The sequence below is a fragment of the Epinephelus moara genome, chromosome 4 (assembly GCF_006386435.1).
Source record: "Epinephelus moara isolate mb chromosome 4, YSFRI_EMoa_1.0, whole genome shotgun sequence".
NCBI lineage: Eukaryota > Metazoa > Chordata > Actinopteri > Perciformes > Serranidae > Epinephelus > Epinephelus moara.
The window spans coordinates 26,401,334-26,428,011 of record NC_065509.1 but is presented as its reverse complement, the minus strand read 5'-3'; the positions used below and the strand labels follow the sequence as shown (position 1 = coordinate 26,428,011).

The window sequence follows — 26,678 nt, the reverse complement described above, 5'->3', positions numbered from 1 at the left end:
TACGGAATATTTGAGTCAGACCCAAATAGGTACAAATTTGCTAAGGCTGCAAAATACCACCTTCCAAACTTGTAGCCGTTCCAAATACAGCCCTATCATCCCACGTCTCATTTTCAAAGCCTCTCTTTTCTCCCTCTCTCCTCCCACCACAAATCCCAGAACCTCGAGCAGCAGAGAGAGAGGGAGAGAGACAGAGGAGATGAGGGGAGCATTTAAATCTAGCGTTCCGTGAGTGGTCGGGTCGGTGTCTGGAAATCTTTCACATCCTGTTTACGCCGGGCAGATTTCAGCCCGGGAACCGCAGAGAGCTGGCAGGGCCTCCGCCTGGACACAGCTCCTCTCTCTCTCTTTTCTATCTGCCTCCCTCGCCTAAAGATCTCAGTCTGCAAACCTTTCCACGCCGCCTCCTTCCTATCAACACCTTCAAACCTAAAGCAAACACGTCTAGCTTGCTCCGCTGCCCGCGGCCGCAGGAATATACGACCAAGGTGGAATCAAAATCCAGATAAAAAGAATCCTTTTCATGCGGACCAAATGTGGCCAAATCACACAACACCCCCTTTAATATCCAGGTATAGGTTTAATACAGCTATGTTGTCATATGTACAAACGGAAAGTTCCAGAGATTGAAGAAGTTTTCATGCCTGTAAAGAATGGGATACTTGAGTAAAAATATAACATCTGAAAAGTCTGCTAAAGGTGATCAAACAGCGAAGATTAATGAACAAAGGATCTGTCTGTCCTCTCGTCTTTTTTCCCCCCCTGAGCGCAAACAGTTTGTAGTTTTGGTCCCGTAATCACTCTCCTCCCTCACCTCTTCCTCTGAACTCAGCGGCACTTGCAGGATTTGACGACCATATTGGAGAGTTGCTCGACACGTGGTGTGCGGCCTATGAAGTACATAATGGTGAGGGGCTCCAGGTCCTGAGGAACGCAGCAGGGCGAGGCGGAGGCCTCGGGGTTCAGCTTGTTGTAGAGGGGCAGGATCTGACCAGGGGAGAGAAATAAAGGAGAGTTAACCACATTGTTAAACTAAGACATAAGTTTCTTAATGGTGAGCTCCAACATCAGCACAATGTTTTGTCAAGAGCAGTTTTAGTTATTTCACCTGAGTCACTTTTTTATTTGTGTTTTTTTCTCTACTCTTTTCCCTGGTGTGTCGTGTGCAGGGCTCAGTTGTGAAATCAAAATGTGATGACAGTTGTGGGGTTGTTCGCTTATGTTGCCAGACCACTGTTTCAGGAACAGCTCAACAATAGTTCCCTCTGTCTCTGGTCTTAATGCTAAGATAAGCTAACCAGCTATGAGCAGTAGCTTCGAATTCACAGACATGAGAGTGGCATCAGCTGACTCTAGGTAAGAAGTGTAAAAGCTTATTTCCTATGTCATAAATAACACATAGGATTTTTTTGTTTATGTGGACATGAATATTTAATGTTGACAAAAATAGCAAAAGGTTTTCAGGGTCTTTTAAAGAAGGCAGCACGTGTGTAATTTACAGGGAGGGGTTCAGAAGGGACATGTCCCCTGCACCTTTTTAGAAGGCACTATTGGACACCTCCACTTTTTACTGTCCGAAAACTAATGCTATATTTAAAAGTGGTTACAGTATCTGTTATAGTAGAGCATGGAGTGTCTAGTTTAAACATTGTAAGAGGACATACATCTTGAAATCTTGAGTTTCATAGTGTTTAATGGAGTAAAATATTTTTTTGATGTATCCCCAAAAGTATAAAAAAGATAAAACAGTTTAATTATTGTGTACTTTGTTACATATTAAGATGAAAAATTACATTTTACTCCTTGCTTTACACATTTTGCTTTATTGCACCACTTTAATTGTTTTTATGCAGTTTCTTAATGTGACGGCTTGAACTGTGCCAACATACCATCTTATACCGGCTTAAGTAAAAGCAAATGTCTTTAAATAAACAGCGTCTGTGTTTGTCTTTGTTGTCAGCAGCAAAATGTCTCATTGCAGAAAACTTGAGTGTCACACAAATGTTAAAATACTTCAAATCCACTGTGTATTACAATGAAGGACATGAGGGAAGAAAAAAAAATCAATCAGAAGGTTCTGGAACAGTCGGCATGGCTTCAGGCCATGTGTTGCATAAGCCTATATGTTCTGTAACTGGCTGCTGCGAAGTGACAGCCCATTTATGACGCTGGGGTTAACCAATCTTAGCGAACTGTGGTGTTTAGCTGCCACAAACAATGCACTTAAAGCTCATTTAAAGGCAAACGTCACCAGCATTTCAAAGTTTCTGTACGTTGAAGTCAGGCGGGAGGCTGATTTTTAGAGTCTGATCCAAACCAAAAAATTTTTTTACGAGAGAGACCGAGGAGTTGTTTCAGCTATTGAAGTTGCTTTTGTTTGAACTGGAGTGAAGTTTTATAACTGATCAACCACAGATGATTTCTATTTGGAGAGTCTGGCTGCGTCTGTCTGGCTGTCTGTCACTGTTTCCATTCAAATTATTAACCAAAAAGAAAGGTCAAGACTCTCAAGGTTGCTGTGAAATAGATTTTTCAGGAGCACATTTGACTCAGTTTGACTTTACCAGAGAGGGTCATCTGATTTATTGGTCTGTGGTTAGAACAGATAATTGTTGTGGTGGCGTGTTTCACAGTGGCCTTCAGAGCTTTGAAGGAGACTGTCCTCCTCAAAAATACAACCACATGGGTCCTTTGTACAAGCAGCCATTGCAACCCATATTTATCGTTAGTTGGCGACGTTAGCGGACATAATAATTATATCTGGAGCAAAGGACGAGGTCAGGTGACTTATTATTAGGAGCAAAGTCTGCATAGGTGATTGGGTCAAACAAACACAGGACTTTTCATCCAGGATACCAGTGTTTGTGAAACCAAAAGCCGACGTTGAGTTATGTTAAGAATGTGTCGTAGTGTGTGGTAGTATTAGACCTACGTGAGATATGTTACATAAAAGATGCATTTATTTAAGTCAAACCATGATCTTTTTTTTTTTTTAAACCTATCCATGATGTTTTGGTGCAACTGTGACCTTATCACAACGTTAACCACATGGTTACAACTGTGGCTGTTAATGGTCATACGCAAGCTATTCTGTTGTCCACCAGTAGGTGTGCTAATTTTGGAAACACCCCTGTGGATTGTATTCAGAGGGTAGAAAAAAAGACCTATGTAGTCGTATGGATTGAAGGACTTACTGCTGAGAGCAGATGTAGGCAGTCACACAATGACCAGAATTATCAAGGTACTCATGTCTTGACTCAGTCATATGTAGGGCTGGGGTATTTCCTAAAATTGTCTGATATTACTGCCAATACACAACACTCGATTTTTTTGTAACAAGACCAAAACAGTACTGATAGCTTGTCATGTTTCAATTTGCCTAAATAAAATCTGGATTCACATCAAGAACTGTCTGATCAAAGAAAAATTAAAACTGGAAAAAACACTTATGCTGTTTTTTTGTGCTTCATAGTCTCCAGTCCTTGTTGCTGCAGACACATTTTGTATGTTACCAATAAAGAGATACCACAGCCAGCCCGGTCATATGTCCTCTTACAGAAATAACTCACCATGTTATAGTGGTTGTTGGCACTCCAGAGGTAAGGACAGCTGCCGGCACAGAAGTTGGCTTTGTAACCTTTGGGCTCGTGGATCCACTTCCAGTTGAGGTCCCTCCTGAAGTCGATGTAGAGCGAGCGCAGGCAGCAGCCCTGGTCCGAGCCACTGAGACACAACATACACACAGAAATATTTCAACTCCCATCCTGCTGTTCATGGTCTGGGGCATGGGCCCAAACTTGGGTCATGGGAAAATGACAATGGGTCACCATTGAAGAAGCGGCCATCACAAGGTAATGACTATGCAAGGCTGCCAGAATTTTCCCCTGCAGCGTGAGGTAGTCTAAATAAAACACTGCACGCCTGTTGGCTCACAGTCTAAACACAGGGTCAATATTGTTAGTTTTGCCACACAATAGTCTGCAAAGTTTTGGGTCAGGAGAAAAAAAATCCACCGCCCACCGCAACTAGATTTCAGAATTATAAAACTACGTTTTAGTGCTGTCAGTCAGTCACACGTGACCACACACACACACATGCGGCTGGTTGGTGGCCTACCGGGAGCAGGTTGTGGTGTCTGTGGCGGCCGCCCTCTTCTTGCGGTTCTTCTTGGCCGGGTTGTCCACTCTGTCACTGGGCAGCACGGTGAGGATGAGGTGTGGCGTCTTGGTGGTGAAATCCGCCTGGCCTTTAACCTGACCGGGCTTTCTTATCTGACGAAGCTGCTCATCATCCACACCTATGGAGAGCAGTCTAACAGTTAATACAGTGGTTCTCATAAAAAGAAATGTGTGTATGTGTTTATTTTTTGGACATTTCTCTAAGCTTTGCTTTTTTATTACGAAATACTGGATAGTTTTCCCTCTTCACTCTTATAAAAACTATTCAAATCGGAAAAAGGAACATCACCCATAAGTGGAATTACTCACAAAGCTAGATGCATTCTGTGACAAGGGTTTGTGGGTAGATGATGTTTTGTTTTGAGACAAAAAGGCAGAGTTTAAGATAAACTCTGCAGTGCTTTCATACAGTAGTAATCCCTCTCAATCATCACTTATGACCCACTCTCAGTGTGTGGCAGTGTATTTTTCTGCAGAGACTCTGCCCTCTGCCTGTATTTTCTTAGTTTCTCTGTCCAAGATGGTCATGGCCGTGTAGCCCCACAGCGCTCAGGTGAGGTCGAGGCTTTATATAAAGGTGGCGACCCGGTGCCAGACTGTAAGCAGCAGGCATCCAGAGACACAGTGCCAAAAGAAAGCAAATAAACCAAGGTAAAATACCAAGCGAGAGTGAATCTGAGGTTGGCTTTTACTTTCACTTTAGCTGGTGAGCGTGTTTACAAACAATAACTGACAACCCTGCAAATCATATTATTATCCTATTATCCTAAATTCCTATAATGACACCTTTGAATTCCCTCAGTTTGAACATGTTAGATGCCGGAAAAATGTCTTAGTTCATATGCAGTAATATGCTTTATGTTTTTTACGCTCCAAAGTGTTTTTGAGAGAACAGTACGACACATTTACAAGTCCCACAATTTCTGATTACTGTTGAACAAATATTACAGACCATAGACAGAAACAGATGTATACATGATGCTGCTGTTTCATGCGGGGCCAGGAGTGATTTCACGGTGTTTCTGAGCTCAGAACAAGCCCCCGCTTGTCTGACATCAGTATCAAAACTTGACATTTTTTTCTAAGTGGAAAAAAAACCTGTGTTGGCTCAGCTGAGTGTAGATCCTGAGGAAAGTGCCATAATTTGGGGCCTAAATGAAGCAACGCAGACAGTCTGAAACTCAACAGTTACACAGTGTGGAAGAACAGCCTCGCCATTATTCCTGCACGATAGTGTGCAAGTGATTCATGAATCATTTCAGAGGCGCCTTGCAGACGAGTCTGCGCTTTATGTTCACATTTTGTGACCTGCGGGACTATTGCTTTGCTGATAAATCTTCCACAAGTGCTTTTAATGTCCTAACAAAGCCATTTAAACCCCACCTGCAGGATTACTCATCTCAATAGCCATGGGATAACACAGAGGTTCATCACGTTTATGGCACACTGTTTGTCATGTGTTGTGGTGAGCTCAATAACTAATTTTCACAGGTAGCCCCAATACTGACTAATGTTGCATGCTGACCAGTCATCTATAAACAACCAACATCTGCAGAATCAGGGTGTCTAAAGGTATAATACACAAATTTAATGCTTTTTGAGACCCTTTAAGGATAATTCTTACCCTGTTTTTTGGACAACTCATCTTTTTTTTTTTTTTAAATCCAGACATTGTAAGTATAAAGGTAGGTGTAGGCCGTGTATGTGTTCCTGTGCAGAGGTAGGTTTTATGCAGGAATACTGTCAATAGCGTGAGTTAATCTACATTTTCCAGCAGGTAAGTATACGTATAAAGTAAAAACACAGCATTAGGTTCAGTGGTCGGTTTAAAACTTTGTAACATCATAAATGTGGACTTTCACGCAGAAGAACTTGACTAATTTTGACAAAAATAAATTAAAAGAAGTGTAAATGACATTAGATAAAATGTCTGTGGCAATTAAGAGTTCACAAATTCAAATTTAAGAGAATTCAGTAACCTTTAAGACCTAATATTTGTAAAACTGAAAGACATTTAAGACATTTTAAGGACCTGCAGACACCCTGAGAGACCTGCTGCAGCCCTCAGGAGAGTCTTTCCTTTAATGTCTCCAAGTAGGACATGAAACAGCTTGTCTCAGTTAACCCACGCTTCTCCCGCCTGCATTTTTCTGTGTGTGGAAATGATTAAAATGTATAATAACAGTTTAAGATTAACTGTCGGGGGGTAAATCCGAGCCTATGAAAGCTGCTCTAGCCACCTACTCTGCAGACACACATACAGTATATATGAGTACCTTTGCTATGCTAACAAGATGTGCAGTCAAAACAAAAAGAACAAACCTGCAAAGAGAGCCTCCAGCTCCTCACTCTTGTTGGGAACAATGTTATTGGTGGATGGAACGAAGGTGCAGCAGGGACAGTGGACGCCCAGCTTCAGGCCAAGATTATTCTCTGATCAGAGGAAAGGGCACATCGAAATAAGCTGATGGAAATGACGTTCACAAACACTATATATATATATATATATATATATAAGCTGTATATGAATCATGATGTGTAGGACGTGTTGAGGCGAACCTGGATCTGACACCCAGTCCTTTATGGTTTCTGTAACCTCCACAGAGATCCAGGCTCCCTTCGCCTTCGGCTGCACCGTGCGGGAGTCAATATAACGTTGAGTGGAGGTGCTTTCTTCATCTGGCTTCAGCAGCTGACATAACACACAAAACCACACACACAAAACCGCACGACACACACACACACACACACACACACAGAGAAAGACAGTGATAAAGCTGGCGTACAGATGGTCAGTAAATATTATAATTTCCACTGTGGTAAAGAGGGCAGTGAGTTCATTTTCCTTCATATTTACATAACACATGAATGGCACAGAGCCTAACACTGTGTCACTGTGTGTCATAGAAGCCAATAACAACCTGCAAATCTTTCATCAGACATGTAAAGTATGTTTATGCTCACTTTCCTGGGGCTAACATACTTCTGTGAGAGGGGTGAACTGTCTCCCTCCAGTCAAAATATAAATATAGCTTAATTTGTGAAGAGTTATTGTCATAACAGTCTTGTTGGCCTGATGCCAAAATTCCCAAAGGTGAAAAATCTACACACAAAAAAGCCACATTTAAATGGTACTGGTCACACCTTATGCATATGAACATTATTTTCAAGGAGAAGAAACAATTCCCTGCTACTTTTATACTTAAAGAGGACTTAAGTGATTTTAAAGTAATATTATCAAAGCATTTTATTTAAATAAATGTGATTATCCCGAATGAGGTAACACAATGGTTCACTGATGAAAGCACTTGCATTTGCAGTATGACAATGTCCGTGTCTGTGGCGACATTCCCGGAAAAAAATCACAAGCGGCGACAAGCGCAAGTCATTAAAAATCCACTCTCACACACATCGAACAATACATACATGCATGCACACTGTCTGTGCTGTGGTAACCCTTTCATGTTGCCAGCTGCAGGGCTCATAAACGAGTCGATATAAATAAATCCACCAGCCTGTTTTTAAACCAGACCAGACGCTTAAGCTAACGCTGCGGATCCTAAGTTGCGTCCTGTCTGAACAGCCCTAAAGGTTAAAATGGGCACTGAGTGCTTCAGCCACCTGTCTAAACCTGGTGTTAAGTCTGCCATCAAACACACTATTGCTTATTGCCATAGGTGGCGCCAAAATGAACGTTCTTTGGCAAATTTAGTTTATTTGAATGTAAAACCTTAAAGAGACACATCGATCTGATTGTCTCTCACTGATAACTCTGGTCCAGGGCTCAACAGTAAGGTTTGCCACATCAGGCAAGTAAATCTACCAGCTCTTTGCCCGATCAGGCAAGTTATACATTTTTTTTTCTTTCAATTAAACACGTCAATTTCTCTGGAGCTGGTGATGGAAGTAGCTAAGGAGTGAGAAATCTCACTTCCTTCTCATCTCTGTTAAAAGTTCCACATGCACACTGATTGGGCACTCACGTGAAAATGGCAGCTGGTAAAGACAATGTTTATGAGTTGAACCGCAAGCAAAGATTTCAATTATCCTGGAAATGGAAGCTTAGTTGGGTGGATGTAGGTGAAACTATATTTTGCACATTTTGCTGCAAGATTGAGAGCAAGGCGGATAAAATGGGGTCTTATTGTGACGTTTGCTTGTTTGTTTGTGCTGCTGTAGTCAAAGTGATGAACAGGTGAGCTCTGAGCCATCTTCAGTTGTTTACCTGATATATCTCCACTCTCTGCTCTGAGGCCCGGGCCTGCGGGTTGGGAGCTCTGAAGATCCTAAACTCAGCTTTGACCAGGGTGCTGTTGGTCAGGTCCACCCCACTGACGTCGAAGTGGACCACTCTGTAATGGGGGTTGGGGGCTGCTGGCTGTACCGCATCTGAGAGAGAGAAAGAAAAATAAAAAACATAAAAAAGATGACTAACGACCCAACAACATTTCATGGCTTCTGTGACAATGCTGTATTTATAGAACTGGTTAAAAAGCGCTGTGGGACTGATGCATTGTCTCGGACATAATTACTGCTGATGAGTGTCTCGAGAACTAAATTATAGGTTTGGGCGCAGTGAGTAGAAGCGTCTGGTCTTATGTTTAATATATGGGTAATTGTTGCATTCATGGGTTTTACTGTATGAAACATCACCTCCCAACTCGACAGTTATGTAATTATGTACCATTTAGTATTCGGTACCATTAATCTAAAAATCTCTCAAATGAGGTCCATCAACACCAAGTTTTGTTTCTTTCTGGGAGAGCTGCGTGCCGCCAACCACAGCTGGCAGTTTGCCACCATACAGCTTCTCTGAAGGCATCAGAGACCTGAGTGCCTTGCTGTTTAAGGAGGGGGCCGGATAACTTGACCTTCTCCACCTCTTCCTCATTTTTCAAAACACCACTTATACTGTTTTATAGTGGGTGGAGATATGCAGCACCTGGTTTAAAGAGGCAATGACAAACAATACTTCTGTTGATCTGTGAAGATCTTAAATACCAGTGATTTAGTTTAGAGTGTCTTTTTGTGAAACTATACACCTCTATGTATCTTTACAAAGCAGACAGAGTTTGAAATACCTGGATCAGATACATTAAAGATGCATAAGCAATTAAATCATATGGCAAGGACCATTTTAAACCACCAGTCCTGTGTTTATCTTTTTTTATTAAGTCAAATTTGCTGCTAATACTTAAGTAAGATTTTGAATGCAGCACTTTTACTCATTAAAGAGTGCTTTTTACATACTTAAGAAGGATCTGAACACACCCTCCATCACTGATGCTTTTACAACAGTATGGGAGATGGTACTGATGGAGGTGAAGCCCACTCAGTCAGTGCACCATATGGGAGAAAAGGGATAATGCAAAGTTGAAACTATAAAAGTTGACTGCTACTCCTCTATTATTCATTATGTATTGGATATGCTACTTGTACATCCCCAGACCTATAAAACTCCTTCAAAAGCAATATGGAGCTCCATAACGTTTGTTTTACAGGGTCACGAGCAACAGTTGGTTCCCATTATGTTATGTAATGTTCGATTATTACTAAAGGTTCCTTGATGGACCTCCTTTAGTGAGACCCTGGACCACACACTGAGATCATCATACATCATACATGGACTTACTTGTGTTGGTGCGTGGGGGCAGCATGTCAATCCTCTGCACTTCTTTGGCATAATAGTCCTCCTCGCTGCTCTCGCGCTCGCACGCCGACTCCGCCAGACGCGCGCGCTCCTTCAGCAACTCCCGCGTGCTGTTGTAGAGCAGCATGACCTCCGGGGGCACCGTGCCAGGCGGCGGGGCCTCGTCCTTGTCCGGCGGGCTGCGGATGCGAAGTTTGCTGAGGATCTGTCCGCGGACTGCCTCGATGCGCCGGGACTTCTGCGCGTCAAGGTTGATGGAGTGGCACGTGTTGAACCCCTCCACCAGCAACACACCGGAGAACCGGAGCAGCAGCAGCGCGAGGCGGGGGAGCCACATTGTCCGGTGAGGAGACGGAGGGACAGAGATAGCCTACTCTCTGAACGGCGGTGAAGGAAATCCAGCTGAAACTGTGAGGGTCACTGTGGGAGAGTGTCACTAACGTCTCAAAACCCCAGAATAAAAAATATGTGCGTAAACTGAGGGTTAAACCACTACATCCAACACTACGGGAATATAATAAAGAAAAAAATCCAATATTTAGTTCTAACAGGCTATTTTGGTCAGACCACTTTCTGTGGAAAAGGAAAACCACATCTGCTGACTTAACATGTATTCTGCTAAGATAATTTTAAAACATTGTTCAAACGTGCGCCTGCATATTTTAACACTGGACGCATAAAGACGCATTGTCATTTACTGTTTAGAGACTAGATTTAAGTTAAAAGCAACAGTTTAAAAGATCCGTACAGGAACAACTGCATCTACACGCAAAAATGATATCACACCACAACCAAACTCCACTATAAAAACCTCACATTTAGTGATTGGAAATTTGGCTGACGCTTGAATTCCAATGTGGTGCGCTCAAAAGCTCCAGTGTTGTCCCGTGCCGGTGCGTGCGCGCTTTCCGCGTTTAAAGGTATTTAATTACAGTCTAACCGATAAGTTGGAGTTTTATCCGTCTCCGTTTTCCGTCGTCCATCCTCGGGATAATGCAACAGCTGTCAAGAGAAAAGAGTCATCATAGCTCAGCCCATGTCGCAGATCCTCCAAACAAAAACCTGAGCGGCTCACTTCATCTGGAGCAGCACGGTGCCCGTGCTTTCACCTCCGAAACACCCATCTGTGGAGCAAAAACCTGGCCCATGACCGCTTCCAAAAAATCTAGTTACAGCTTTTAAAAAAACCCAATGAGGTCCTCCCATTCCCCGTTATAGGTAAACAGAAAGCAGCCTGCACTAAATCGTAGGAAGAAACTGTTGATTTATGTTGGAAAAACCATGGTGGGCCTGTTAATCCCCCTCATATAAACATCAAAACACGGAAAAAGTCAAACGACGTAAAAAGCCATGACGCAGAAAAATATATGAAAGAAGTCCTTGTGCTGTGAATTTTTTAAAAAAGAGGAAACTTTACAGTAAATTACAGATGCCCGGGCTAAATGTGCTCCAGTCTGAAAGCTCTGCTGAAAACACTGAGACCTGCTGCATGATGTGCCTCCATTATTCTGCAGATCCTCTGGGAGAAATGCTCAGACAGGAGGAGGAGGGAGGGACTGGATGTGAGAGAGGTGGTGGTGGTGGGGCGGGTTGCCACCAAAGTGAAGGGAGTGTGTGATTATGTAGGCATGAGCCATCTTCCTCTCTCTCCCTCTCTCTCTCTCTCACACACACTTACATTTTGCAATTTCTTCTCTCCACAAAAATGCTTGCACCACCCCTCTCTCCGCAGGTAAACATCCCCCAAGGGCATGTCAGGCTTAAAGTAATATTTCAACATTTTAGGAAATACGGTATTCACTTTGTTTCAGAGAGTTAAATGAGAATGACAAGGTATATCTGTGCAGTAACGTTAAATATAAAGCTAGCTTAGAACTGTTAGCTTGGCATAAACAGAGAACACGGAGAAACAGCTAGCATAGCATTGTAGCCTACAAAAAATAAAATATTAAAATACATAATTCTTAAGCTGACTTATTGGCATTTTATTACTGGTTTGTTAAATTAACTACAAAAATAAGGTGTAAACATAACATTTTACTGGGAGTTACGACCCTGACGTCTTCACTATGACCTGTTGCTAGGAGACCAGTTAAGACTCCCGGAAGTTACTAGTCCCAGCCATGAAATACATTAGCTATTACATATTTGCCCATAAAACATTAAATTTCTGTTTTTACATCTCGATTTCTGTAAAATTCAACAAATGAGATATCACGTGTTAATTAGTGAGCTTTAGAGTTACTGGATTAAGTTACCTCTGGATGAAGCTAGGCTATATTTTTGCAGTCTTTTTTTGCTAAGCTACGCTAACACACAGTCAGTAGTAACAGGTAGCTTCATGTTAAACGCACAGACGCCAAGAACATCTCACTTAAATGTCCAGTGTGAAAGATTTAGGGTGATTTAGTGGCATCTAGGGGTGAAGATTGCAGTTTGCAACCAGTTGAAACTTCTCCCATGTGCCAAGCATGAACTCCCAGTAAGGTTTTCTTCAGTGTTAGTTAAGGAAGTTTTTACCAGGAGCTGAATTATCCACAGAACAGACCTGGGGTCTCATTTAAAAAACAGTGCATAGGATCCATACCAAAAGCCAGATTGGTGTGTGCAAATTTTTTTTTGATAATTTCAACAATCAGGCTTCCACCTCACCATCTAGCATCACTAATTTTCCGTCTCCAAAATGTTCATTAGCAAGTTTCTCCCATCAAGTCTGTTTTTATACATCATAACTTTTGCATGTGAATTGGGATACACTTCTTTCAGGCCTCATTTTGTGTGTACGCAATGTTTATAAATGAGACCCCAGGTGATTGCAGACGGCCTGCTTGCCCAGCACCTGCAAATGTATGCTCACCTATTTTCACTCTCAACTTCGTATGTGCTCACTTTATTTTGATCCAGACATTCAGGTGGTTTTTACCGTGAGCTTAATTTTCAGCAAAGGTCTTCTCTCCAAAACAATCTAACCTGGTGATCTAAACAGGAGAAAACGCTGAATAAAGCAGTTTCACATTACAAATCATTGTTTCTCCAATGCTGTTCTGCATGTCAAAGACGGGGCACTAGCCAAGCATCTGCTAGTCTGTGCTCTCCTTTTTTCTCTAATATCTCAAGATCCAGACGTTCAGGTTTTACTGGGAGATCCAAAAAACCCAGTGATTAAAACCAGTAAAAACCCTGACTGAAGCCGTTTAAAAGTCAGTATTTTTCCGATGTTCTCGTCGCTGAAGGGCTGTTAACTATGATGGCCAACGTGCGAATGGCTCCATCTAGAGCCAGTGTTTGGTTTGTCTGTTCTGGGCTATTGTAGAAACATGGTAGAACAACATGGTGATTGCCGTAGATGAGCATGGGGGAATGAGTCGGCATTTTTGCACCCCCAGTTCCCTCATCCCGATGTCAGTGGGTTTCTTTTCAATAGGTTTTTGGTTTTATGCCTGAAATAAGGTCTGTGGTTTTCACAAGCTGAAGGGACTTTCATGCTTTGTTGTGTGACATTAAATGCCTCAGTAAAAACCCCAATTGTGAAATTTTAAAACTTTTATGTCTCGAAAAGAGGCTGCTAACAAGTGGTTAGATGAGAATACAGACTGTCATCATGCTGCTGTGGGGCAACACTAACAATGTGACCTTGTTGTATTTCGTTTATAACCTAACGTTAGCTTTTTATTTCTGGTGATTGCATTTAGACTTCAAAAAGCATAAAAGTGGTGTTCATTCGTGAAGATTATGTTGCTGAACAAAATGTTCAACAATCATTAACATTTGTTTGCCACAGAGCTTGTTTTCTGCAGTGATCCAAAATCCAATGGAAAAATCCCATGGGCTTTTTGACGACGGAACTAGGGAGACGCCAACTTCAGCGTTGGCCTACAGAAAAACATCATCCCTGGAGGTCTCTATGTAGATATAAACACTTCATTCAAAGGTAACGAAACACAATGGTTCTTATTTTAAGGTGATTACACACTAAAGAAAACATACTTTACTATATTGTATACCATTTCTGCCAATATATCTCCCTAAATGCTGCACACTGGATCTTTAAATCTAGATATAGAAAATAAATCTAGATAAATAGAAGATGGAGAAATAAGATGTATTACCCAATACAGTGATTACAAAATGCAGAATTAAAAGGATCTCTGTGTGATTTTAAGCTTAGGATCACTCATGCCGAGCTAAATGCTTATCCTAATTTATTAAATCACTTCACAGCCCATCCCTCTTTATCTTTATCATTTCTAGCTTTCAATCTAGGCCCTTTCTTTCCTCTCTGTTCTTCTTTCGGTCTCATTGTTAATTACAGCTCAGAACTCGGAGAGGACTGTTAATCTGTCAGGGGTGGTTTTTATTGCTGCTCTGCTGCCATCCCATTATACCATTATTATAGTTGCGGGTGCAGGCCTGTAATTGCTGTAAGTAGAAGGGAAAGGTAGGAGAGACTCAGGCTGCCTCGAGGCTTCTGGTCAGGGCAACCCCCCCCTTCATCGTCTGTCCTGGCAAGGTTTCTAAAAATGATAACACCGCCCGCGAACAAACAGGCTCCTGTTCCAACTTGACTGCTGCTGCTGCCGCACCATCACCAGAAATGATCGGAAAGAGTGGATTTGTCTGTGTGGACTTCAACTCTTTCTGTCAGGAGTGTTTTAAAGATCAGACACACCGCTGGGCATCTCAGATCACAGGAGCCCGCCCAGGTGGGGTGTCGTGTGTTTGTGCTGTAATGTGTGGCATACAAGGAAAAAAAAAAAAGAGAAAGACTTCCTCAAAAACAACTTCGAGCCTGGCTGCTTTTTTTCTGCCTCTTTTCCTCAAAGCCAAATATAGACAAGCCACTGCCACGTCATCTGGCCCTCAGCACTTTCTTAAACCCTGAGAGAGGGCGAGATGGGGTTCAGAGCCTGTCACTCACTCACAGAGCCTCTGGGGATGTATTTTTTAGCATGTCTGTAATATAAGTGAATCCATATTTTCCACAAAAACCTAAAACAAATCGGGCTGTCGTGGAAATCAAGACAGTTTTATTGGGAAAAAAAAAAAAGAAATAACCCAAAACAGTTATAAAAATAAATACAGATAAAACCACTGGGGGTTACTCTGGGGGAACATTTCCACATGTTATTCTTCACATCGCTTCCTCCTTTGGCAGCTCGGTCTCTTATATGTCATAACAACAATCAACCAAACAGTGTGGCCTATTTTCTCATGGCACCAACATAAGTCCAGCTTTTCTCTTCTCTCTTTCTGAATACCCACAATCCCATCTGAGTGACGGTTTGAGGATGTGTGTGAAAACCGTTGACATCGTGGAGCTGCTGTCTACACCTCGTCCTCGTTCAGCAGCATGTTGGGGATTCCTCTGGAGATGGGGAATTCTCGTCCTGATTCAGGGCACTGCAGACAGCCCTCTATCACCTCCACCTACAACACACACACACACACACACACACACACACACACACACACACACACAAGACAAGAGGTGTGAGACCACCACTAGATGTCACCATAGAGTAAAATAAACCACATGGCCGAAAGTATATGGACAGCCCTGTCACTATACTTTTGGTTTGGCCCAGGTCACCTAGTCTGGTAAGGCTATCCTCATGACATGAGCTAAACATTCTGTCTCGCTCTCTACATCAGTCTGGCCCCGCTGTTGCCCCAAACAGTTACAGTGGGTGGGAGTGCTTACCTTGACAGAAAAGCTCCTTCAGCCAATCAACAAAACAAAACACTCAGGAACATCTTCTTCATCACAAATGGAGCCAGTTGATAAATCAAGCTTTTGCCAAGCTGTATTTACTTTACTAGGGATTTGGAGCTGCCATTACTGTTCTGCAAGCTCATTTTATGTAATCAACTACAACACAGTCCCTGATTTGCTGCTTACATGGTCAACTGCGGTGCAGATTCCTGATTGGCCCCAATTGGAATTTAATTTCTGGAAAGTATTTGGGGCAGCAGTGGGACCAGAGTGATACAGAGAGTGAAACATAATGTTGCGCTCACGTCATCAGGATGGTCTTACCAGGATGTAGGCCACTTAGTTCTGATTTAGGGAAATCATAATGCTACAGTACATGCTGTGTACTTGATATATGTCGCTGTGTACTTGATATATGTCTTGATATATTTTTAATAGTCCCTCACCAACAGACTGTAAAAATAATGGACGCTGGACGAAAGGTGGTATATACAACATTCATTCACTCTGGACTGGGATTGCCTCCACACGGCTCTCACCTCTGACTTGACAAGTAAACATGGAGGTGACATTCGAAATGGCAGCTAGCAGTTGTTTATGCTAACCGTGCTAACAACAGTGCTGACAGAGCTAACATTTTAAACCTGGTGGGAAAGTGGAGGTTGGGCGTTACGCTTCCTCAATGACACTGTCCCACCACCTTGAGTCTGGACCAAGCAGCAACCTCCGGGGCTGAAAAATCAAGCCAGCACAACAGTGCTAAAGACTGTAGTTCCTAAAGTGGCCACTTGAGGCTGGCTCAAAGACGAAGTCCCGTAGACAACCATGTTAAAATGCCCCACTTAACAGCAGAAATAAACATGTTTACAGCCTGGTATATATATAACAGTTTTGGTCTCTAGCTAATTTCAAAATACACGACAACTGTATGGGGGGTGAATTTTTATTTAACTCACCTGTTCACATTTATTTAAGGCCTAAAGTTCTGCATATTTAAGGGTGGGCTGCTTTGGGTGACAAGCTGTTTTCGAGGCGTCACCACAGTCTTTGAATCAGATCCACCCTCTCATCCAAATATGGTCACTTCTGGCTCTAAAAATCCAAGTTGGCAACAGCAAAACTGCTGACCTCAAGGCTTCAAAATAGCAGTCAACAAACCAGTGGGTGACATCATGGTAGCTGTCATTGCTGAACTGAAAATTCCAACCGGATGGAGCATCACAGTCAGCCTTTGGCTGTGACTGTTGCCTGCCAAAATATCTGCTGGCTTGTTTGCTTGTCCACCGAACAATCGTAACCGCCGCAGCTTCCTCTGAGTCTGCGGCCATTTTCACAAGTATTCCCTTCTGCTACATGGCTAAAATGACGACCATTCAAGGTGAGAATGGGAGTCACACACACTAACATTCAAATGTGGACGGACCATCTACCACAACACAGAACAGAGAGGCTTAGAGCACAACACATAAAGAGGTAGCATGACTTCATTCTCTGCTAAGGACACTTCACCTGAAAGCGTCTTTCGTCAGACGTATGTAACCCTTAACATGCTTGTTCCTACAATATTATAGCTTTCATTCACAACCTAACTGTACCAGCATTTTCCCTGAAATGTATCCAGGTCTTGAGGTGAAAAATTCACAGTACAGGTTCCCCAAATATTGATCCCAACTCCCATTCACACATTTCACATTTCTGAAATGTTCCTGAACATTTCAGGGATGGACTGCATTTGTGAAAAGTTCTCAATGTTCTTGTGGCTGAATGGAAGCAAATTCCAGCAGCCAGGAACAAAAGTCTTTTGGAAAGTCTTCCCAGAACAGTGGAGGCTGTCACAGCAGCACAAAGTGTCTGGGACATAGAGGGGCGGCTGCGGCTCCACAGGAAGAGTGGGTCGTCCACTAATCACAGGGTTGATGGTGCGATCCCTGGCTCCTCTCTTACAATTAACGTGCAAGTATGTGAATGAGAGACAAAATGTATAGCACTTTGTCCGTTCACGTAGAAAAGCACTTTAGGAGAACCATCCATTTACCATTAACAACAATGGTTTTGGAATAAGATGTTCAAGAATAATGTGTCATGTTTGGGAGTCAACATATTTTTGGCAATGCTGTGTTCATATTGGGGTTAGAACAATGACTATAACTAAAGTATTTTAGTTCCTGTGTTTGATCTCTACATAAATGGCACTCTCCGCTGCTGAATGGACGCGGTGCAGTTATGAAAAACACGACTGTGGAGGAAACGACCACATGAAAGCTTTGCTGCTAATTGCTATTGCCAGTAACAGATAAACAGAATTAGAAACAGGATGTAAAGTGCCGTCTGTACCTTTCTGTGCAACTGTGAGAGTGAATATTGTAAGCTGTTTGAGTTTTATACAAAAGGTGTACTGAAGTGTTCTACACAAAGATATCCCATAATTATTCTAATGATTCCTTCACTGTGTGAAGTGAAACAAGAGCAGGAAACACTGCTGGGGTCCACACTGTAAATAATGTCAAGACTCAAGAGGTGGTCTCTTTTCATAGAGTCCACAAACACAAAAGGACCAAGACACTCCATACTTTTAAAAAATTGATTCAGGCTGGTGAAAATGTGGTTTGACTAAAAATTAAAGAGCTGAAATGACCTGTAAATTAGAATATTTTTTTAACCATGAGTAGAAAATCTACAGCCGCACCAAATAGTTGGTAAATTGATTAGTCATCTGATGGAAAATTAATCTATTTTGATAACAGATTAATAGTTTTAGTCAAGATAAAATGCTGAATACTTTCTGATTCCAGCTTCTCCAATGAGAGGATTTACTGTTTTCTTTGGAAGCATTCTTTGGACATGTATATAGAACATTTAGTATACGTGTCTCAATTGTTTTTTTTTTTTTAAATGCAATTTGCGATATGCAGCCTCTTGCCTGTTTACTGTTGACTCTGGCTGTTGTACACAAACAAACTAGCCACCAAAGCTGGTTCAGAGATGTATGTCCAAAAGAAAAGCCCACACTTCTGTTCAGAAGCAGAAACCACCTGTTTTTTCTTATTACTATTTTTATGGCTTTTTTGCCTTTATTAGATACGACAGGTTGAGCATGACGGGGGGAGAGAGGGGAATCGACACGCAGCAAAGGGCCACAGGTCGGAATCGAACACAAGACTGCTGTGGCAAGGATATAGCCTTTGTACATGGGGTGTCAGCTCTACCAGGTGAGCTATTACACGCCCCAACACACCTTCGTTTAAACAGTATGAAAGACTTGGTCATCAACAGGTTTTTGAATATGTGCAAATATCACAACTCCAACATTTTCTTCATTGGTTGAAGAAAGGAAAGCGGGAGGCTGTGTTCGTACGGCCGAACAAGTCCACCACTAGTGGAAAACTGTTCTGATGCAAACAAGCAAAATGACAAGCAGCTTCACCTGTTCCACTTTTCCATATTTTGACGTTATAATGACGTGCTAGGGCAGTCAATCGAAGTATGCACAGCTCCATATAAACGGGAATATAAGCGAAATATTCATTTTCATTAGTCATGTAAACAGCTTAGTAGGAAAATGGTCTTTTTCAGAACAAGGGCATAAAGTGCATATTTTGTACATGTAAACCTGGTCAATGTAATTGAAATATTTTAGGGTTTGGACTGTTGGTCGGACAAAACACATTCAGATGCATCCTACTACTACATACTGTGGGATCAGGTACCGTCGCAGTCGAAACACACCCACCAGCAGTGACAGGAATGACCTTCTTACCTCTAACAGCACTCTGTGCACTTTCTTCAGGAACTCTTCGTTGTTCTCGAATTCTGGCAGCAGCTCACCTGGCAGGTCTTGCCGTTGACCCAACTACGGAGGGAAGAGAGACAGTAACAAGTGTTCAATTCGGGCAGTTATAAATTCATTAGTAGATTCTCCACCTACTGGTAAACAAGACACTACAGAAATAAAACATAATGACACAATATCCAGCACCCCAGTTATGGAATTCTGATTACTGAATACTAGTGGATCAAGTTTCAGGAGTACATATTTTAATAACCATTTCTTAATCTGCAACACTCCTCTGGAACACTGCTGCTGATACAAAGTACTCCACATTCACTCAAGTCCTATAAAGGATTCAAGTTTTCCAATAGTTAAAAAATATAATGTAACACAAGACAACATCTTCCAGTAAATCAAAGAAGAACAGGTAACAAAAATAACAGAACAAAACACTTAACTTATAATCCATCTTTTATTATATTGAGAGATTCTTCACAGCTTACAAGTTTTTACCATGTCTCTCTGGAATGTTCTAAGAATTGTTTTGGTATCCATGTTCAAAATGTCACACAAGTTCTGACAGTCTCTGGTGCAGTCAGACTCACCACCTCTGCAGCCTGGACCAGAGCGCTCCACTCCAGTTTGGGGATCATCCGGCAGACAAACTGAGGGTTGAAGTCCACCTCATTCACTTTCACCTCAGTTGCCTACACAATGAAAACACAGTCTATTAGCGTGGACATTCAGGGTCCTAAAAGTCAAGTCACTAAGGGGGCTTTACAATCTGCACAGCATACGACACCCTCTGTCCTTTTCAACCCTTGCGTCGCTTACAGAGAAACTATCCCCCCAACAACCCTTTAAAAAAGAAAAACATCAGAAACCTCAAGTCCAAGGAGAGATCCCTCTTCTTCCCCTGAACAGCAACGGCTGTCCCACTTTACACATTATGGCTGTGTTTACAATTATTTCCTCTGCCACTTGTTCCCTACAACCACTGGCATAAAAGCACCTTGTATTTTACTCACCAGGGAACAGTAAGCTGAGATTAGACAGACACTACTTATTGCTTTATTAAAAGGTATTTCAGAGGGCATTTCATTACATATATTTCACATTAAGAATCCAGAAACTCAAATTAAATGGCAGAGGGTAAATATATTACACTGGGTAGCAAGTAGGGTGGGTTATTTTGACCACAGAAGTATTAAAATATTTAATATAAAGATGTAGTTAAGACATACAGCTGACTCTATGGCTGTAAGTCTAATCAAGACTTGTGTATTTTTGTTCGACAGTTGAAGGAGAGGAAGTTAAGTTTCTTTAACGTTACTGGTGCTAGCTTGCTAACATCTTGTTAGCTTGTTACTGAGCGCTACATGAATCAAACAGTCACATATTCAACGTAAAAACGTTACAAGTGGCATTTAACTACACGTTACTTTCTCTGTTATTTAATTTAACTAATCCACATACCATAAAACACAGGACATTATATGGTGACGCCAGTAGTGTTAGCGTTAGCCGTGTAGCTCAGGTGTTGACAGTTTACCTTGATGAGCAGCGGGTATCCTTTGGTGACTCCCTTCACGTGAGATGTCAACATGTTGTGCGTGAGCAGCTTCATGTTTACAGACGACTGTCACTGCTTCAACTGTATTTTTATGGTAAATATACACAGAAATTTAAGTGTATTAGCTACGTTTGAATCACGCTGCAGCGTTTACCATCAGCGTTTACATGTGGACCGGAAGTGCTGCTGTTGCATCGCTAAAAAAGTCCGTCGAAGCTATTTCCGCCACCGTTGGTTCCGCTACTTAGACTTTGAAAAATATCAGTATGTCTCTTTATTGGTCTCTTTAGAGTATCTGACTCCGATAAGAATTTAGTTGAAACCAGGATGAATTGTAACAGCATTTTCTTTGGTAATAATAACAATAAACGGTGGCGGAACAAACATTCAGACAAACTTGGGACTGTACTGTACTTATCAGAGGAGGGGGTGGCATTAGTATGACTTTATTTTTGTGTTTTTTCATCTTGACCCTTCCCTGAGCTACAGATATTTTCCCTTGAGCTTCCCTGAGTGACTGGAGGAAAATCCATGACCCTCATTTCACTATAAATAATCATAATTTTGTATATTCAAACAAAATGTGGGTATAGAGCCAATGCAAGCATCACAGAGGGAAACATCATCAAACAAACAGCCAGTTTCTTAAAGGATCTGTATGTAACATTCAGTAAATCCTTTTAATTAGTTACACCTCTCTCTGAGAGGCCTTTAGCAGTCAGCACACACTATAGCCGTGAGCGAGCACCGGGGGCATTGCTCAAAACAGTGACAAACAAGAGACTGACCGTAATCAACCAGGATCATGTTAATAGAATGCTGGAAAATAAATTACAATTATATTTAGGATACCACTACTGTCGGCAATGTTTCTATATTTCATTTGAACCACTGGCTCCATGATACTAGCCTAACTAGTTTGATACTTGCAAATGACCTTACTGGCAGACATCGTTGATAATTTCTGTTTTTGCTGATAAATGGTGAAATTTTGATGATTTTTTTAATGAGCATTTAAAGTTGTGTCCCCTTAAAAAAAATTATTTAAAATGCCTCTCTTGTTGTGCACCACACTCTCCCCTCTCATAAGTGACTAACAGTCCCTTACTCAACTCTACTTTCACAGAACAATATCATATATCAATTACTGGATTATGGTTGCTGATGCATTTACATGTAAACAGTATTTTAGTGTTCTAGCTGACTGAGCTAATTATACTAGTTTTTGATATTATCTATAACAATTGATTATACTTCATTAGTCCTTAGATCATATGTGTTGTATCTAAAACCTTAATGTTCTAACGAGCTTACAGAGTAACCAATAGCTGTAGCTATGAAATAAAAGCAGTAAAGAGTAGCGAGAAGTCAGTATTTGCCTCTGAAATGCAATGGAGAGGTCTAAAATAACAAAATAGTAAAGTTCAACTGCCACCAAACTGTAAGTACAGTATTTGAATGAATGCACTTGTAACTATAACAACCATATGAAAACATTGGTGTTAATAAGCAGCAAAAATGTCAGACACAGATGGCGTTCAGTTTTTATACTCAAATTTTTTTATTTTTTGTATTAATTTTGTATACTCCTCGTCTTTGTATTATACAGGTCATTCATACAGTTTATGATATAGTAAATAGTAATTACACACAAGAGGTGTAACAAGCATCGACCTGTCACCCTCACAGACATGCATCATGCGCGCACACAAGCACACACTCTCTCATTCACATACATACACACACAGAGGGACACGTCCCTTACACTTATTAAACAAAAAAGATAAAAATGTAAAACGTTTTTTAACCACAAAACCCCCATTTTTTTTATCCTCCATTATCACCAGATTCACATCCTCTCAACTCTTATTTTGAAACGAGTATGACAATACTTAATGTTTTAACAGAATAAAAAACAAATAAAGAAACATAAAAAAATGCAGGAAGGCAACTAAAGAAGAGGGCAAAGCCATTCTGAAGGGAGAGAAGGTTAATTCAGACCCCAGTCTTTAACTCTTCACGGAAAGAGAAGCACAAATGAGCTGCAATGCAGAAGGAAGAACCACTGGCTGACATCTGGACAGTTTACTGCGAGTTACAGACGACTGAAGTCCGACGTGACTTTGTGAAGCTTTAACAGAATCCAATATGCTACAGAGTTTCGAGGCTTCATGTGATCCGTATCTCTGTTCAGTCAGGAAACTTGTTCTGTCAGGTGTGCATCCATATGAGCCAGTACGAGTTATACTTGTAGCAGGGAGGGTGCAGGATCGAGGAAGGCAACAGAGACTAGTTAGAAAGGGCACTCTGCAAGGTTTATGGCACAAATAACAGCACTGAGAGAAGCAGGTGTGCAGTGGGGCTGAAGCTGAACCATAGACAGTGTGTTGTGACCTCTGGAGGGTGTTAGCAAAGGACACTTCATTAAAATATTCTCCCTGTCTTCACTGCAAGCATCACAGGACAACAAGCAGACCAAAGCTCTGGTCACATGATTCATCTGTTCATCACATTGCACCCTAAAAAGGTAAACAGTCTGCAGCTGGTTATGAGTGAATTAAAATACAAAGAGAAGAGACTTCTGGCACAAGTTCACCTTCTTCTAAGGTTCATGAAATAGTCCCATGAGGTCCAAAAGCTGAAACATGTTGGTTTCACAAATACTGCAAGTGCTGCTGGAGTTTTGACCCCTCTCTGTTCTCCATGCACCTTGGTAGAAGGTCAACTTGTGCCAGAAATCACTACTTAAAATCAGAACGCAGCTTCAAGCAGCATGATAAAGAGTAAATGAAGTGCCCACAATCTGCGTCTCTTACCAACAAGGAAACCTTGAGAGTGACAATCCTTCCTGCCCTTGGATTTAAAATGAAGCTAGCTGAGCGTGACGGTGATATGTTTGCACTGACAGTTCAGGAGAATCTGCAGACTCGTGTATTACTGAGGGGAGGAATATGGGGAGAGCTCTTGCTGAATGAAAAACAGGATGGTTAAATCAATGTATGATGGAGCCACGTAAAACACTAAGTGACAGTAACTGCAGTAGTCGTTAGTCGTCGTTTTGTTTTTGCATTGGAGCGCACACTGACTCTCATTAGTCCATACACACATGCAAATACACATTCAGACCCTGGATTCACTCCCTTAGCTGAGACCTCCCTAAATCATGAACACACACACACACGCACACTTTCTCTCTCAAACAGACAAAAAAAAAAGTCGTCATCATTCTTGGCCTTCCTCCGTGCGCCACTTCAGGAAATCCTCCTTTCGGGCGTCTGGTTTGATCTGGTTCCGCATGCCGCCGAGCAGATTGGATGTGGCTTCAGAAGCCACTATTAAGGGTCTGACCACGGTGGGCGGGATCTGCCGCAGGACGCCACCCACAGCACCGGGCAGACCCTTCTGTTCGTGGCCGCGGGATGCTACATCGCACAAGGTCTGAGCCGTGTCAATCACTCCCTGGAGAGCAGAGAGAAAAGAGTCCAGGGAGAGATCAATCAAAAATATTAAGTGTATCAGTACATTCACATACATGCACACAGGAAAACAGAAATCAGGTTGTGCAGGAAATACCCAGTCTGGTAATCGACAGTTATTTGGTCTATAAAATAAAAATAGTTCCCATAGGAGCACATAATGACGTCTCCAATTTGCTATTTTGTCTGAACTGGGTTTCTCATATGAACACGTGACGTCTTATTTTTGGATTCTCCGTTCTCTAAAAGGGTCCATGATCAATTTTGAGAGGTAAGTTTGGGGACTCACCTCTCTGACAGTGTCGTAGGCCTTGGCAACACCCTCTCGAAGATCTGCAGGCTGAGCAGCTCTGCGGGGCCGGCTGGGTGGGGCCCGGCCCTCTGTGATGGCGAAGCGGTTCAGGGGGGGAGTTGGAGACAGGATGTCGTACACCGTCTCTGCTGTGGCCTGTAAAAGAAGAAGACAGACATCAACAATGGAGGCACTGCTTATCCTGAAATCCTTCAACAAGTTACACTATACTTTTTGGGAAGAAGGATCACTGGCTGAAAGGTGAACACAACTTAAAAATTTCAGAGGAAGACTGTGAAAAGTTGTTGGTCTCAGCGCTACCTGAAACAAATCTAGCTTGTGTATAACTCAATGCGCAGTCATGACAGACTGAGTACCTGTATGGCCTGCACAAGCCTGTTGCTGAGCTCCAAAGCAGCTGATGCTGTGGAGGTGCCAAAGGATGCTGCCCCCCTCTGGAGACCTCGAATAATGCGCCCATCCTTCCTGTACTGCTCTATGGGCAGCCAGAAGAGATCCCTCACTCCATGGACTGAAGAAACACACGGAGATGGAAAGAAGGAAAAGGAATGAACCAAGAGAAAACACAGGATAAAGAACATGTACATTTTAAGATGACACAAAAAGTGTGTTTGGAGCAGTGTAAACTCACATAGCTGGACAACTGAGTGCATGGGGCCAACGCCTCCGAGAATACCCGGCAGCTGATTCTTTCTGATGTCCGTCAGCCACTCTGTGACCGCGTACTGGATCACTTTGTCCACACCGAGGAGACTAGAAAGTGTTGCAGAAGAAAGACTGAGAAACTCACAAGTGAAAACTCAACTGGTTTGACTTTCAAACATGTCAAAGTGATCTAGTCTCAGATCGGATTACTGTGTATCTTGGGCAACTAATGAGATGCGTTGGTATGGAAGTGTGTATTCCTACCCGTGTCTGCAGCAGAGCCTCTTCAACTTCAACTCAGAACAGTTCAGCTGGGCCAGACCGATCAGAATCCCTGCAAACGTTCCCTGTGAAACAAAGAGCAGGATGGAAGAAATGAAAATACAGTCAACCTGGACAATTCCTGATCAAATACACGGAAATCTTACAGATTTATTTATCATAAGATGAGCTGTTTGAGTGATCGCCTACCTGTTCAATGACGACATGTTTGCCATGATAGTCCAGCCAGATAGGCACTTCAGAGGTGAATCGGAACTCCCTGAAAAAAAGCAGGAAAGGTTAAGAAAGACAAATTTATCTATTACCATTTAAAACCTTTATATATTGGCCTTTATAAATAAATTGAGTGACTGATGTATGATTGACAAGTTGTTAATATTTTTCACAACTTCTTTATTCATACAAAAAGTTTTATTGTTTGTAGCACAGAAACCTTATTCTCTTTAGTTTGTAAAAGCCAAGCAGCAACCTCCGGGGCTGAAAAATGAAGCCAACGCAAAAGTAACCTCAGATTCACAGACTTAAGGTATGTACAATTTGTTTTAATAGTTTTAAGCCTGTTATTCACAGACAAATATTAGCATTAGCATTATCACAATTAACCATAGCTGTAAATGCACCTGGTTAACTAAGCTTATAGCTAGCATAAGGGTTAGCTCCACCCTCTCATCCAAATATGGTCAGTTCTGGCTCCAAAAATTCAAGATGGCGACGGCTTTCACGTGAAACTCAAGGCTACAAACCAATAGGTGATGATACAGTGGCTATGTCAATTACTCCTATACAGTCTGTGGTAAAAGCAGAATCAGACTTCCTCCGATCCCTCTTGAGAATAAGTGTTACATGATACGTACCGGAAGTAGATCGGCTGGTCAGAGGAGGAGGTGGAGCCGGCAGAGGAGGAGCTCTGCTCACTGTAGGTAGTCTCCACAGAAGCTGTGAGGTCAGGTCCCAGACTAGCGGCTGACTCCGCCTCTTCAGATGGCTTCTGGGAGGGGTCTGCCTTCACTGAGGAAAAAATAAAGAGACCAAAGAAAAGGTGAAACATAGAAAGTCACCACAGTGTGTCCTAAAATAAA

At 42.0% G+C, this 26,678-nt stretch overlaps 3 protein-coding genes across 3 annotated transcripts in view; all 3 read right to left on the bottom strand.

Annotated features, from left to right (window-relative positions):
- Positions 1 to 549: 549 nt before the first annotated feature.
- Positions 550 to 11,364, bottom strand: tgfb5 (transforming growth factor, beta 5). Its single transcript, XM_050042144.1, has 7 exons — positions 9,811 to 11,364; positions 8,404 to 8,567; positions 6,738 to 6,870; positions 6,501 to 6,611; positions 4,117 to 4,297; positions 3,570 to 3,723; positions 550 to 987 (listed from the first exon to the last, which is right to left on the bottom strand). Exons 1-7 carry the CDS (start codon positions 10,163 to 10,165, stop codon positions 829 to 831), a joined length of 1,257 nt encoding a protein of 418 aa, XP_049898101.1. The 5' UTR covers positions 10,166 to 11,364; the 3' UTR covers positions 550 to 828.
- A 3,469-nt stretch (positions 11,365 to 14,833) lies between these two features.
- On the bottom strand, positions 14,834 to 21,086 carry trmt112 (tRNA methyltransferase activator subunit 11-2). The gene is made up of 4 exons (XM_050043164.1): positions 20,863 to 21,086; positions 19,916 to 20,017; positions 19,299 to 19,391; positions 14,834 to 15,255 (listed from the first exon to the last, which is right to left on the bottom strand). Exons 1-4 carry the CDS (start codon positions 20,935 to 20,937, stop codon positions 15,154 to 15,156), a joined length of 372 nt encoding a protein of 123 aa, XP_049899121.1. The 5' UTR covers positions 20,938 to 21,086; the 3' UTR covers positions 14,834 to 15,153.
- A 1,334-nt stretch (positions 21,087 to 22,420) lies between these two features.
- Positions 22,421 to 26,678, bottom strand: part of atg2a (autophagy related 2A) — a 29,754-nt gene continuing 25,496 nt past the window's right edge. The window contains exons 36-42 of the mRNA XM_050041869.1: positions 26,454 to 26,607; positions 25,789 to 25,858; positions 25,582 to 25,664; positions 25,304 to 25,425; positions 25,029 to 25,183; positions 24,649 to 24,807; positions 22,421 to 24,342 (exon numbers count right to left, since the gene is read on the bottom strand). Coding sequence (XP_049897826.1) covers positions 24,106 to 24,342; positions 24,649 to 24,807; positions 25,029 to 25,183; positions 25,304 to 25,425; positions 25,582 to 25,664; positions 25,789 to 25,858; positions 26,454 to 26,607 — 980 coding nt within the window. The 3' untranslated portion in view covers positions 22,421 to 24,105. The remainder of the gene's footprint in view (positions 24,343 to 24,648; positions 24,808 to 25,028; positions 25,184 to 25,303; positions 25,426 to 25,581; positions 25,665 to 25,788; positions 25,859 to 26,453; positions 26,608 to 26,678) is intronic.

Bases quoted from the DNA above. Each gene is read 5' to 3' on its own strand.
- trmt112 (XM_050043164.1), bottom strand. From the start codon at position 20,937: ATGAAGCTGCTCACGCACAACATGTTGACATCTCACGTGAAGGGAGTC. The intron at 19,392-19,915 runs GTGAGTCTGACT...TTCCCTCCGTAG, and splicing joins TGGTCCAGGCTGCAGAGGTG to TTGGGTCAACGGCAAGACCT. The intron at 15,256-19,298 runs GTAAGAAGGTCA...TGTGTGTTGTAG, and splicing joins TGCACAGAGTGCTGTTAGAG to GTGGAGGTGATAGAGGGCTG.
- tgfb5 (XM_050042144.1), bottom strand. From the start codon at position 10,165: ATGTGGCTCCCCCGCCTCGCGCTGCTGCTGCTCCGGTTCTCCGGTGTG. The intron at 6,871-8,403 runs GTAAACAACTGA...GTGTTATGTCAG, and splicing joins AGAGAGTGGAGATATATCAG to CTGCTGAAGCCAGATGAAGA. The intron at 988-3,569 runs GTGAGTTATTTC...TCCCCTGGTCAG, and splicing joins CCAACAACCACTATAACATG to ATCCTGCCCCTCTACAACAA.